This window comes from Haliotis asinina, chromosome 1 (genome assembly GCF_037392515.1).
Source record: "Haliotis asinina isolate JCU_RB_2024 chromosome 1, JCU_Hal_asi_v2, whole genome shotgun sequence".
Classification (NCBI taxonomy): Eukaryota; Metazoa; Mollusca; class Gastropoda; order Lepetellida; family Haliotidae; genus Haliotis; species Haliotis asinina.
Window position 1 is genome coordinate 25,286,319 of NC_090280.1, and position 13,578 is coordinate 25,299,896.

Here is a 13,578-nt window from a genome sequence, read left to right on the forward strand (position 1 = left end):
GGTCGTCACGGACTCATTAGTGACAGGCGCTCCAGCGCTTATATACCCGGTCCGAGCGACTACCCGGATGAAGAAAGTTTGGCTATCAGTGATTGGCCTGGATAACTAAACCATGTGGCATTTAGCCACAACAGACGAACTGACGGACTGACCGACGGACTGACTGACTGAACTAGGAAAACATTCGAAGCACTCAACAACGCTACCGGAATACACGCGAGCTGCAACTCTCATCAGTGCCCGTAAGCATTGACGAGTTACAGACTCTTTTTTATCGCATACGTTTTACTGAAGGACTCCTGGCAGATTCCACTCACAGACCGTGCAAGGAAAATATCGGCATTCGCTACTCCAGATGGACTGTATCAATACAAAGTGATGCCGTTTGGTCTGAAGAACGCTCCACCAACGTTCCAGAGACTTGTCAACAATGTCACATCAGGCCTTGCCCGTGTCGAGCCTTACATGTATGATGTCATCGATTATTACGACATGGAGTGGGATGACCATCTGAAAAGGACTCATGCTTTCTTCAAAATACTGTCTCAGGCAAAGTTAACTGTGAATCTCACCAGGTGTGAATTTTAAAGGCACAAGTTGAATTTTAGGGCATGTTGCAGGGCACGGCCAGGTACAACCAGTTCATGCTAAAGTTGAAGCAATTGTACATTTTCCAGTGCCTCAATCTAAGAGAGAAGTCATGAAATTCTTGGGTATGGCTGGCTATTACAGAAGGTTTTGTCAAAACGTCTCAGATGTTGTATCACCACTTACCAACCTTTTTGGGGAAAAGGTAAAATTTCAGTGGGATGGCAGTTGTCAGACTGCATTTGAAAAAGTCAAAGCCATACTCATGAATTCTCCAGTATTACAGGCACCAGATTTTGAGAAAGTATTTAAGTTGCGAGTTGTCCTGATTCAAGAGGATGATTCAGGAACTGAACATCCAGTTTGTTATTTTTCAAAGAAATTTGACGAGTAACATATGTCATATTTGGGATTTCACTTTCTCAGTAAAGTACAAATTCTAGTACTTTTTTGGTTGAGTCCCATCCGGGATTCGAACCCGCACTAACTAACCCTCAGAGTCAGGCACCTACTCGCCAGCACACAAAGTCAGCCAACTAACCCGCTCAGCCACCGCCCCTTCCACTGAGCGGGTTAGGCGGCTGACTTTGTGTGCTGGCGAGTAGGTGCCTGACTCTGAGGGTGCGGGTTCGAATTTGTACTTTACTGAGAAAGTGAAATCCCAAATATGACATATGTTGCATTTGACCACTTTCTAAATGGCATCGTGTAATCAAATTTGACGAGCACCAAAGAAATTATTCTACCATTGAGAAAAAGACATTTTGAAGTGCACCTTGGTACCACCACTTTCACAATTGAAGTGTTTTACTAATCACAATTCCTTGACTTTTCTTCACAAAATGAAGAACAAGAACCAAAGACTTATGAGGTGGAGTTTGACCTTGCAAGGGTTCAGTCTTGCGATCCAACACATTAAAGGCAAAGACAATGTTTGTGCTGATGCACTTTCCAGGGTATAAATGTATGATGACTTGATGATGCTGTATGTATGTACATTATGTCACAGTAATTCTGCAAGAAGTTTTTCATATTACTCATATTATTATATGTCATGTTATTATATTATTATTGCTATGATTGTAACAGAAAGTTTCTACGAAACTTTTTTTCCTCAAGAGGGAGTGTGTTAGGAGAGTGTGTTTTCCGTGATTTGAGTTGTTATTAATTATTATTGCGGTACTTGTTATTGGGTTACAATATTAAAGGTTTTACTGTTCGTTATTATGGGTCACATTTCCTACTAAAATTATTTAAGTGGTAGGCCTCTAAGGCAGTATTTTAGAGTTACCTCTCTTTTGTAAAACAAATAAACACGAAGCGACGACATTGTTCTATATCTCTCCACGTTGGTGGCGATGGTTATGTGCTCGAAATGACTGAAGGTATATGTATGGGATGGTTGCCGTGTTGGGACGGACACAGTCACATTACGTTACACCATCATCAATCGCTACCAACACTTCATCTCCATAGCCACCGTCAGACTGCTTACTGTGTTGCATTCTGTATGACTGTTTCTCTCTCCCGCTAAGACTTTGGTGTGTTTACTACATATCTTGTGACACATTGCCTTAGATTTTGTCTCATTTGTATTGTATTTGAAATCGATATTGTATAATTGAATTGTGACTTTGTATAACTTGCTCTCTTTACTAAATAATACAAACTTTGAATGTTTTAGACTTGTCTTTGCTCTGTTTTGCTGGTTCACAGGGGGTTTGTCTGGGAAAATTCTTGACCGTAACAGTGTGTGTGTGTGTGTGTGTGTGTGTGTGTGTGTGTGTGTGTGTGTGTGTGTGTGTGTGTGTGTGTGTGTGTGTGTGTGTGTGTGTGTGTGTGTGTGTGTGTGTGTGTCCACAAGATCTTCGCCGTTCCACGACTCTTCAGGTGGTTAATGAAAACTAAGTGTCGTCATAGGCGCCGCACAGCTGTAATAGATAGGTCGACATCATGAGTATGACGTTACAGTTAGTGACAACAGCAACCCTACTGTTACCCATGACTACGTTTTACGTCTCCCGCTAATATGCCGATCAAATGCCGGTAATAAACAATCAAGAGGTAAATTCAGTATTTTTACTTTTTCAGCAGGCTATTCATAGCCTTTTGACGCGTTTTCACTCATGCTAGTAACCGTTTTTGCTTCTGTGTAGTTTTATACCTAGATATACATTTCTCCCCAAATGTAAATATCATTTTTCGATTTAACCTGGGCCTGAACCAAATACTATGAGTTTTGTGTTTTATACATTTACGTTGAGTTGTCAATTAGTGCAATATTCATAAAAGGAATCAAGAGACTTTGGTAGGGCATTAGGAGTAAGTCTGGGCATCACGTGTCATGGTATCCCGCGTGTTTGTCTTTTGTCGGGTAAGTCTGACCATGTTGATTGGCCTTTATGAATCTGAAAGACTGAGTGACAACTAAAACGTGAGTGAGTGAGTTAAGATTTACTGTCACATCGGCAATATTTCAGTCACAACGTAGACGGACAGAACAATCGGGGTTTCTATTCATTCCAACGATTTCCTTTGAAAAACAACCGCTTAAATGTGATTAGAAAGGTGATGCGTTTTCAAGGTCACTATTATCAGCAGAATTGACATGAAATAATTGTGACCGTATGACAAAAAAACAAACAAACAAAAACAAAGTGGACGAAAGTCTCCTGGGACCAAAAAATCCCTTAGGACAAAACCCATAAGGACCAAACACCCAAATGAGGATCCTTGGACAAAACCCTCAAACATGTTTTAACCACTGAGTGATTGACTGAAGTGACATGTTTTAATTGATATTATCCTCTATATATCAACCAAATCTATGAAACGACCATAATGATACACTGTGGGCTTTAAGGGAGGACATATTCACACAAGAGTATATAATATCGTAGCATAACGTCAGGTTCACCGGGAAATGTTTATAGGGAAGTATCATCTAGTGAAACTACATAATGTGACACATAATATCAGAAACTGTACCTGTCAGTTTTTACTCGCCACAGTGGTGACTATGTTTCTGTTTTCCTCTGTGGCCGTTACACTATGTGGTTTTGGTATGTATCTGTCTTCGAAAACTGACATATATTTTGAATCTGTGTTAGAGTTAATTTATGTATTATTTTTCTGCATTTGCTTTTGCATCCATTGTTATCGACTTCTGATTCTATTTACCGTTTCGTATACAGCTCTTGCCTCCATGACAACTGAATACCCACACACTGTTACACGTGTTGGTGAAGATGTTAACATGACCATGAACCCAGACAATGTCAGCTTCATCTATTGTGTATGGGTGAATGGTTCGGTATCTGAGAGACTGTTAGTGGTCCAGCCCAAGTCACACCGTGTAGAGGTATCCAACAACAGTCACACCGACTACAGGACCAGGATCAGATACACCGGGGAGGACTCACAATCACAGACCGGACAGCTAAGGTTTACCATCTACAATGTTACTGTACAGGACGCTGGTACTTACTACTGTCAGGGAAGCAATGAAGAGAATGTTACTGGATGTAGACAGGTCGTCGTTGTAGCACGTAAGCACGTAACTATAAATTCCGAATATTAACATGTCACTAGCCTATATGTTATGGGCAGTAACGATGAATTCTTCAAATGTAAAAACAGTTCGTAAAATCGGGGGGAGGGGGGGGTGGGAGAGAGGGGAGGGGGGTTGGCACTCGCATTATTGTATCAATGGATTTACTCATTCGTTCACAGAAAAGCCATCCACACCTAACATCACCGGACCTGCCTCACCTGTATCAGGTGAGAATGTCACCCTCACATGCTCCTCCTCCTCCCGGAGTCTACCCCCGGACCACCACCCACTGACCATGACCTACATCTGGAGGAGGGACGGGGTGCTGCTAGAATCTGGTGATGAGTCTCCTACAGGTGGAAATGAGATGACAATAGCCAACGTCAGCAGAGAGAACCACGGAGACATCTACAGCTGCCAGGTTGTGGAGGAGGGGCTGGAGTCTGACTGGAGTCTCGGACATGTATTGGATGTCCTACGTGAGTAAGACCTACCTTGTTTACGGTACAGGAACCTCGCATATCTTTGCAACTACGGCTCTGAGTATAACACCGTCATAGAGCCCTCATGTCCTGAATCATTATTATAACAGCACTTTGGTGGTTCGGATCGGAATTAACGACAACATAGCCAAAATCTGTGATGAAAGTTTTCAGCTTCAAAGGTTTAACGAAACACTTCAAATACTTCAAACACGAATACTTCAAAATTATGTCACATCACTGTTGTTAATCTGGATGTGAGCTCAGATCAGCACAATACATAATATAGATTGAATGAATCTGTTGCTACGACAACGAATGCAGTTTTTGTTCCTCGGTCTCGCAATTCGAGCCTCAGATTTCAGAAAATATAAATACTCGGTGACACACAAAGGCCAAAACAAGAATATTTAAAATATTAGGAAAATAAGGAACACAAGAGACTCACTACCAACCACGCATGGCAAAATTCAAGACATTTAGAGTATATTTAGAGTATCTTCTACTATTCTGTATTCTATATTGTACGCAAATGTTTACACAAGACAAGCTTTCTCTCATTAACTTTTCATTTACCTTCTGAAGTACCTAAATCATCTGTTAAAAACCTCCCCAGACACGACCACAATACGACCTGAAACAAGCCGTGAAGCGTCACTGAATATGTAACGCCAGTGTCATCTATCGGAACAATTGCGTCGTGACATTTGTATGTAACTTGGCGGCGCTCAACTGGCACTGACACGATACATTTCAACGTTCAGATTATTACTCATGGTTCAACTATAGCTTTAAAATCGTAACTATGTGTCGTCACAGTACATCACCGTGTTTATTCCAAATGACTGTCACGGCATAAAATGGGTTGACTGTGATGATCAAGGTCGCGATTGATTAATGATTATTGATCGTGCAAACTGTGCATAACATCAGTATTGCACTATTTGGTGTTCCTTAATCAGTGTAACTGACGCCAAATGACGAGGGAAGTATCTTAGATGTGTTTTCCCCTCACCATCGCACATCATATATTCCAGATGGACCTGACCAGATACTGTTTGAAGGCACAAGGGACAAGCTGGAGGTAGAAGAGGGGAAACCTCTAACAGTGATATGTTCCGCTGACTGTAACCCTGCCTGCACTGTAACCTGGTGGGACACATCCACACAGATGGCGATCACAGGACACAGGAAGGCTATGCTGTCTATATATGTAGATGTGTCTCTGTCTGGACAGTACACGTGTCACGTCAACAACAGCCATGGGAGTTCATCAAGGAACCTGACACTGGAGGTCCTCCGTAAGGCCTCCACAGATTCCGGAAACATATATTAGTAACATAATATGTGACATTTAAAATTATATTTGAATGAGACATGTAATGACTGTTTAAGTTTTTACTCCCTTCAAATTTCTCAAAACACACAGAGATTTTGAACAGGTATCTACCAAAATGTGGATTAGGAGGTCAATCTTGACTTTTAATCTGATGATATGACATCAAGTCAGTGTGATTCGTCACTCTCAGATTCCCCAAAAGCAAAAAAATCAGATCTGAACCGAGGAGAACAAAAACATTACATATTTACTCTATTACATACATCATTTATATAATTCGACAAACAAACCAGTTCCAGTAAATCCTGACATTTGCGACTCTTGCTTCCATTTGAACACATTTCAATGTGATCTTACGCCATATGTTGTATGTATATTGAATGAAAGGAAAGCTTCTATTTGGTATGGTGAATGTTGCAGCACGTAAGTTAATTGAATCTGGTGTAGACCCCATCGTACCTGTGACTGCCGCCTGTTCTGTCCTCATTGTCGTCATCGCTTTCGTCATCGTCGCCGTCGTTTTCCGAAGAAACAGGACCAAGAAAGGTACTGTCTTTGTGGTGATACGAGAAAATATTAATTATGCTGCTATCGTATATCCTGTCATGCATCTCTTCATTTTATTACTTCAATTACAGCAGACGCATTTGAATCCTTTCTGAATGATAATTTGCATTAGAAGTGATTACACTAGGGTATGTTTTATCTATTTCAGGAGGTAAAGTGTACAGGTGAGGACTCTCAATAGCAGATATCTGTTGTCAGTATATCATTTCAAGAACAATGAGAAGACCACAGCGTTTACATACGAGTTAAGGTACAGGTTTAGCCCTACGAGTTCGGTGTACTCATACAGGTTAAGATATAGGGTCACTCACATATGTTACGGTACAGTTACTCCTACAAGTTAAGGTATAGAGTTTCTCCTATACGTTAAGGTATAGAGTTTCTCCTACAGGTTAAGATACAGTTTTACTCCTACATGTTAAGGTACACTTTTACTCCTACAAGCTAAGCTGGAGAGTTACTCCTACAAGTTAATGTACACAGTTACTGATACAAGTTATTATTGGATATTTATATAGCGCACATATCCATGCAACTAGTGCTTGCTCAAGGCCCTGGTATTTGTTACCCTCGACCATTGGATGTCCGTCTCAGCATCACATCGTATTATCAATCTCAACTCCCTGGGGAGTATACAACTCTTGCTGCCTCTAGGCGCACTGAGTTTATTGTACAAGCTAAGGTGCAGAGTTACTCCTACAAGTTACGATAGTTTTACTCCTACAAGTTAAGGTACAGTTAACTCCTACAGGTTAAGGTTCAGAGCTCCTCCTACAAGTTGAGGTACAGTTATACTCCTACAAGTTAAGGTGAAGTTTTACTCTTACAAGTTGAGGTACACTTTTACTCCTACCAGTTAAGGTACAGTTTTACTCCTACAAGATAAGGTACAGAGTTACTCCAACAAAATACGTTTCAGTGTTTCTCTCATAAGTTAAGGTACTGAAAAGAAAGAAAAGGATACAGGATTAGCATTGTCGTTTGTACTTTCGAGGTGAGCATTATGACTTCAAGATAATCACAGAAGTGGTTGGTGCCAGGTAGGCTCAGGTAGGTAATATCTAATATCAGCATTTGCAGCTAACTAATTAAAGGTTGATTTTTTCGAAGTTTAACTTTGCAGTCTGATGTGTGCCGTGTCATGATATGAATTGCTTACTCCTTCACCTCATGCATGTCTTTTAGGGCTGGAGACCGCAGTATGGCTGACAACGAAGCACAATTTCAACAAGATCCAAGTGGTAAGTGTTTGAAATCTTGCAAAAGCGTGTCGGCGCATTCGATCAGCAGACTTATTCGTATACCGTGCGGACTGTATGAATGCACTGCACATCATTCATTGTTCGGAGGGGCGTGGGATAGTCCAGAGATTTTTCGTCAGGCCGAGGAAAGTGAGTTTAGTTATACGTCGTTTGTAGCGATTCCAACAATATCTGGACTACACCAGAAATGGATTTCACAAATTGTACTCAAGTGAGGGATCAAATCCGCATTTTCGCCGAAAGGGGCGAACGCAGTTACCACAAGCTAGTAGCTACCCCACTGTCCCGTTATGCCGAAGACACGGGTTCGGTGTGCTGAGCGCAACATGTCGCAACAAACAAACGAATAACTGAAAGTAGTGATTATGACATCTGGATAAGATATGTCTGGTAATAGTGACACAGTCAGTGGTCACATAAAACGTGATATATGTAATTTAAGTATTTTATCGGGAGATGGCGCGAACGCCATTGTACATCAGGTCGCACAAGAAGTAGCAGGGGAAGGCGGGATTTTTATTAAACTTAATGGGTTATGCACATAGATTTCATGTGGAACTTTTCTTCGTCATTACTCAAGGTCAGTTTATTGAACATGTGTGCAGCAACACCCCACAGGTAATAGAACTCCCGACCCCCACTCCCACCCAAGTGCCACACGACACTCCAACCTCTACTTCCACCCAACCGCCGCACACCGTCCGAAACCCCACCCCCAACCCCCACCCCTATCCAACCGCCACGCGCCAACGCAACCCCAACCCAATCATCACACACCCCTCCCCTTCCCAACCCCTACCCCTACCTAACCGCCACACGCCACGTACTTGTATTTGTATCAAATTCCTTGTACTTGATGTCTGTTTCTAATCAACTTGACCATTTGGAAATCATTCATGGAATATTGTTATCTTCCGGCTTGCCCGGAAGACAGGACCTGTAATCAAGGAAGATGAATGATGTTCCAATATTAGAAACAAGATAAACCCCATGATATATAAAGTGACCTTGAACTACATGTTGGGAAAAACACGCGTTCGCAAACAAGCAAGGTGTTCAGACGAAGCAGCTGAAAATCCGCTATAGTTAATCAGCCATACATGACCAGAGTAATACCAATGCCCTTGTGCTGCATTTCATGTGTCAAGGAGAGGTAGGGTGGCCCATGGCCAGTGGCTAAGCGTTCTCTCGTCAAGTCAGGGTTCCATTCCCTTCTTCGGTACAACATGCGAAGTCCATTTCTGGTGTCCCCCTCCGTGACATTGTTGAAAGAATGCTAAAAGCGGCGTAAATCCAAATTTGTTTATTCATTCATCTACGTCACACACATTATTGGTAGCATGCCGTTTACTGCAGAATAAAGAGTCACTGGAATAACTGTAGGTCGGCCAAATGTTCCACAGGCCGAGAAAAGCACCATGCGCTGTCGCATATTTTCTGACAAGCCACTCCTTGTGATAAATATTAAGCAAAATTTCATATACATGCACACACAAATGCTTCACTGACGTACAATGTAATACTGATTACACAGTTGTTGATTGCAGGGTGCAATGGATGACAAGCAGTGTTTAGGATTGGGTGACAAGCAGTGTTTAGGATTGGGTGATTGAATGATAAGCTGTTACGTAATAGATACGTATTTCAAGTAGATCTTTAAGAATCTACAAATACAAGTAATCTACCCCGTGAAAATCTAGATTTGACATGCTCTTCACAAAATATTAACGGTTAGACTGTCTGCTTCATTTATGCCTGGCATCATGTCCCAGTGGCTGAAGTCAATGCTCATGATGTTAAACACGAGGTTGTCTGGTCGAAGCTCGATGTTACAACCCGCTGTCATAGCTGGAATATTGCTGAGTGCGGTACAAACGCCTATAGAACCATTGATATTATTTCTCCTGGTAATACTTAGTTTAATAGTTTCTGACTATATACTTCTACCTACAGACCTGTATGCCAAGGTGAACAAAAGGAGAAGGCGCAGGAGAGAAGGTACAGACCACCTTTCTATCCTTGTGGTCAGTGAGTATCACCTTAGGTGAGGATCGGTGGGGTAGCCTAGTGGATAAAGCGTTCGCTCGTTACGCTGAAGATCCGGATTCGATTCTCCATACGGGTTTAATGAAGACCATTTCCGGTGTCCCCGCCGTGATGTTGATGGAATATTGCTGAAAGCGGCGTAAAGCTAATCTCGCTTGAGGTGATCTATACATGACGTCATCTACACCCCATGACGTCATCTGAGCCCCTAACTATTTACCTCAGCGGTGTGTTCGTTTGTCTTTTCTGTGACAATGTGCGGATGGAGGTGCCGTCTAGAGCACTGACATTCACCGTGTTTAATGGCTTTCCTTTGTCATGAAAGAAACTATGGTCATGGGTGCGAATCCCCAAATATGGTTCTTTCTTTGTCAGCATCAGACCATAGGTGTTGAACACAAGCTGTAGTCGTGTCACTGACGGATGTACAAAAAAAACACTTCAACGAAGGTTTCCACGAAACTCGCACTCACACTCGCTGTTTTAGACACCTACTCATCAGGTGTCTTTGTTATAAGAGATTACTGTAAGTTTGACGTCCTACAGAAATTTCACAGCCATCCTATAGAAGCCTTTTGGGGCCAATTTTCATTAATTTCCAAATGTACATGTTGAATTATTAAGTTACAAACTTGAAAATTCAAGTAAATAAGCTGAAAAAAGCGAAACCCCTAATGGCCCACCAAGGCTTCAGTACCAATCTCACACATCTCGTCTATAGTTCATTTACTTTGTTCTCTTTTCCACAGTGTCTGATGTTTATGCCACGGTACAGAAGGCTCAATGCAAACACTTCATGAACAGATCTTATGCCGGCGCAGGGCCATCGGTAAGTGTGTACAAGAACTGTTTTCCTACAATACAAAACTGACAGGAAGATAATTTATTACCATTCAGTCAGTGTGTCGTAAAGACATGGATAAGAAAAGGGCAACGTACGGTGATGAGTGAGTGAGTGAGTTTGGTTTTACGCCGCTTTCAGCAATATTCCTGCAACATCACCACGGGGGAACTCCAGAAATAGACTTCGTACATTGTACTAATGTGGGTAATCGAACCGGGGCCTTCGGCGTGAGGAGCGAACGTTTTAACCACTAGGCCACCCCACCGCCCCGTGAGACAATGAATGCATTTGCGAAGATCGATGCTCATTATGTACACCATTGATTTTTCTCGTTCATTCATTGACGTCAACTGACCCGTGAAGGTCGCGGGGTAGAATAGGCCTTCAGCAACCCATGCTTGCCATAAAAGGTGACTGTGCTTGGCGTAAGAGGCGACTAACGGGATCTCGTGGCCAGGCTCGCTGACTTGGTTGACACATGTCATCGATTCCCAACTGCGCAGATCCATGCCCATGTTGTTGATCACTGGATTGTCTGGTCCAGACAGGAATATTGCTGAGTACGGCGTAAAACTAAACTCACTCACTCACCCATTGACTTCAACTGCTGAGTGTTGCGTAAAGCACAGCTAACATATCATAAAACATATGTCAACAAAAATATATCTCATCACTTAGTTCACCAGTGGCTGTAGGTTAAACAGAAGAACAAAAAAAAAAAAAAAAAAAAAAAAAAACAACTCGCAGCTACCAGGTCGAGGCCACAGACAATGTTCTAAAACAATGTTTGCCGGAAGCTGGCAGGGGTAATGGAGGCGAAGAACGCTCTGTGAGAGCACCAGCGGCGCTTAAAACGTTGATTAAAATATATTTCACGTGAGTAATTGTTAAGTATGAGGTTGGAAATCTGAGAGCACAACCCTGTGAGTAAATGTGTGTCTATATTTGATGGTGGCGATATTTTATTTTGACATGAAAAATATTTTTCGGACCGAAGCGAGGGACGTTTGTTGCCAACCTTTGCTCGCTTCGCTCGCATATACGAAGACTGGTCAGTTTCGTTCTGCTGCGCAACCCATTTTGCGCTACACTTTGCCTGTGTGTGAAGATATCGTGTGTTCGGTACATTATCATGTTGTGATCATACATATGTTTGCTGTCTCCAGTCGGAAAATGCAGTTCTAATCGACTATGCAGGACCAGTCGCTGCCGAATACAACTGTGGCGAAATGGTAGGTTTTTTGTACATATCCTGTCACGTTCCGGGAAGAGACGTCCGTGATTGGCTGACACAATGCCGAAACGACTCTAATTTGCAACGACCTCAAAGAGAACGCATTTTCTGCAGTAGTGAACTGCTTGGTTCAGTAAATGTACCAGGTGCAGATTTGGGTTCAGTCACGGAATAAATTCCCCTTATAGAAAAGTTAGACATTTGTAAGTGCAGTTGTGTTAAAATTTCAGAATGATGATGGTCTGACCTACGCCGACCTTGCCCTTGAATCGCCTACCCTGATCGACGGCAAACCAATCATACATAGAAGGGAGGAGCCTGTGGTTTATGAACAGATTGACTTCGCCCTCACCCCCGGGCCACAGCTTCCGGACAAGATATGGGAGGTGGAAGAGCAGGAGGAGAAGGAGGACAGACGACAGTGCCTCTGGGAGTGAAGATGAATGAACCTTGAGAATCTACAGCTGCAGGACAAGACCATGGATCTGGAAGAGATGGATTAAGGAGGCAGTGCTTCTCGGAGTGAAGAATAAAGAACTTTGAGAATCTCCAGCCGGACAAGACCTTTCGAAATTGAAGAGCTGGACGAGGGAGGCTGTGCTTCTGGGAGTGAAGATGGAAGACACTTGCGAATCTTCAGCTGCCAGACAAGACCTGGGAGGCTGAATAGGGAGTAGAGGAGAATCTCAAGGTTACATTGCGAAACATAATTAGCATTTGATGGAATCATTTAGATAAGCAAATATACTTTCAAAGCTGAATAAGAGCATTGGTATAACGAGAGAGAGAGAGAGAGAGAGAGAGAGAGTGTGGGTGTGTGTGTGGATGCGTGCGTGCGTCCGTGCGTCCGTGCGTCCGTGTGTGTGGAACTATTGGCTTCTGTATAATGATCCTCGGTAGTAAAGAAACTGAATCCAGTGGTCCTTTTGTGAATTAGGTACATTACAAGTATTCACAACTGAGGAACATTACATGTATATATTCCCAAACTGGCGTATTTTTAAGGGGATACCCCGTCGAGAGTGTATCTGCCTGTTTTCAGTTAAACTGGTATTTTTATCGACAAGGTTGTGCACTGGCCGTAAGGAGAGAAATAATAGCTTATAATTCGCCTCCAAAGGCGACCAGTTTACTTATGCAATATCATGACATTATTGTCTTCCCCCATACGTAGTAGGGAATCTACCTGTTTTATTTTGTCGAATTCCACTAAGTCGTGAAAGTATTTTGTCAAACGGTTGTTTCTTTTCTGGAATTCATATAACGTTTAGCATGTTATTGTTCATATACTATAAGCACCTAGTCTTTATAGAGACTTGGCAGGTTGTGTTTTTGAGTTCATACAACATTTGGCATCTTGCTGTTCATATAGGTTATGCATCTTGTTTTTCATAAAGGTCTAACCATCTTGCTGATCATATAGGTTATGCATCTTGTTTTTCATACAAGGCTAACCATCTTGCTGTTCATATAGGTTATGCATCTTGTTTTTCATACAAGGCTAACCATCTTGCTGTTCATACATGGCCGGCATCTTGGTATTTGAATAGGCATGACGTATTGCCTCTCTGGTCGGCATTCTAGAAGTTAAGAACATGAAGAATGAGGATATGTATTACGGAGGTACAACTTCATTATGCTTTGCTAGGCAACGAGATTAGAA

The 13,578-nt window shown here is 42.2% G+C and overlaps 2 protein-coding genes across 2 annotated transcripts; both read left to right on the plus strand.

Annotated features, from left to right (window-relative positions):
• The first annotated feature begins 3,844 nt into the window (after window positions 1–3,844).
• On the plus strand, window positions 3,845–6,697 carry LOC137266017 (transmembrane and immunoglobulin domain-containing protein 1-like). Its single transcript, XM_067801550.1, has 5 exons — window positions 3,845–4,136; window positions 4,321–4,620; window positions 5,661–5,924; window positions 6,383–6,508; window positions 6,678–6,697. Exons 1-5 carry the CDS (start codon window positions 3,845–3,847, stop codon window positions 6,695–6,697), a joined length of 1,002 nt encoding a protein of 333 aa, XP_067657651.1.
• Window positions 6,698–7,730: 1,033 nt separating this feature from the next.
• LOC137266117 (uncharacterized) lies at window positions 7,731–12,352 on the plus strand. Its single transcript, XM_067801642.1, has 5 exons — window positions 7,731–7,770; window positions 9,745–9,789; window positions 10,587–10,666; window positions 11,848–11,913; window positions 12,146–12,352. Exons 1-5 carry the CDS (start codon window positions 7,731–7,733, stop codon window positions 12,350–12,352), a joined length of 438 nt encoding a protein of 145 aa, XP_067657743.1.
• The last annotated feature ends 1,226 nt before the right edge of the window (window positions 12,353–13,578 follow it).

Excerpts from the sequence above, each read along its gene's own strand:
- LOC137266117 (XM_067801642.1), top strand. The coding sequence starts at position 7,731 with ATGGCTGACAACGAAGCACAATTTCAACAAGATCCAAGTG. Across the intron at positions 7,771-9,744 it reads ATTTCAACAAGATCCAAGTG|ACCTGTATGCCAAGGTGAAC; the intron begins GTAAGTGTTTGA and ends TTCTACCTACAG. Across the intron at positions 11,914-12,145 it reads AATACAACTGTGGCGAAATG|AATGATGATGGTCTGACCTA; the intron begins GTAGGTTTTTTG and ends TTAAAATTTCAG.
- LOC137266017 (XM_067801550.1), top strand. The coding sequence starts at position 3,845 with ATGACCATGAACCCAGACAATGTCAGCTTCATCTATTGTGTATGGGTG. Across the intron at positions 4,137-4,320 it reads ACAGGTCGTCGTTGTAGCAC|AAAAGCCATCCACACCTAAC; the intron begins GTAAGCACGTAA and ends ATTCGTTCACAG. Across the intron at positions 6,509-6,677 it reads AAGAAACAGGACCAAGAAAG|GAGGTAAAGTGTACAGGTGA; the intron begins GTACTGTCTTTG and ends TATCTATTTCAG.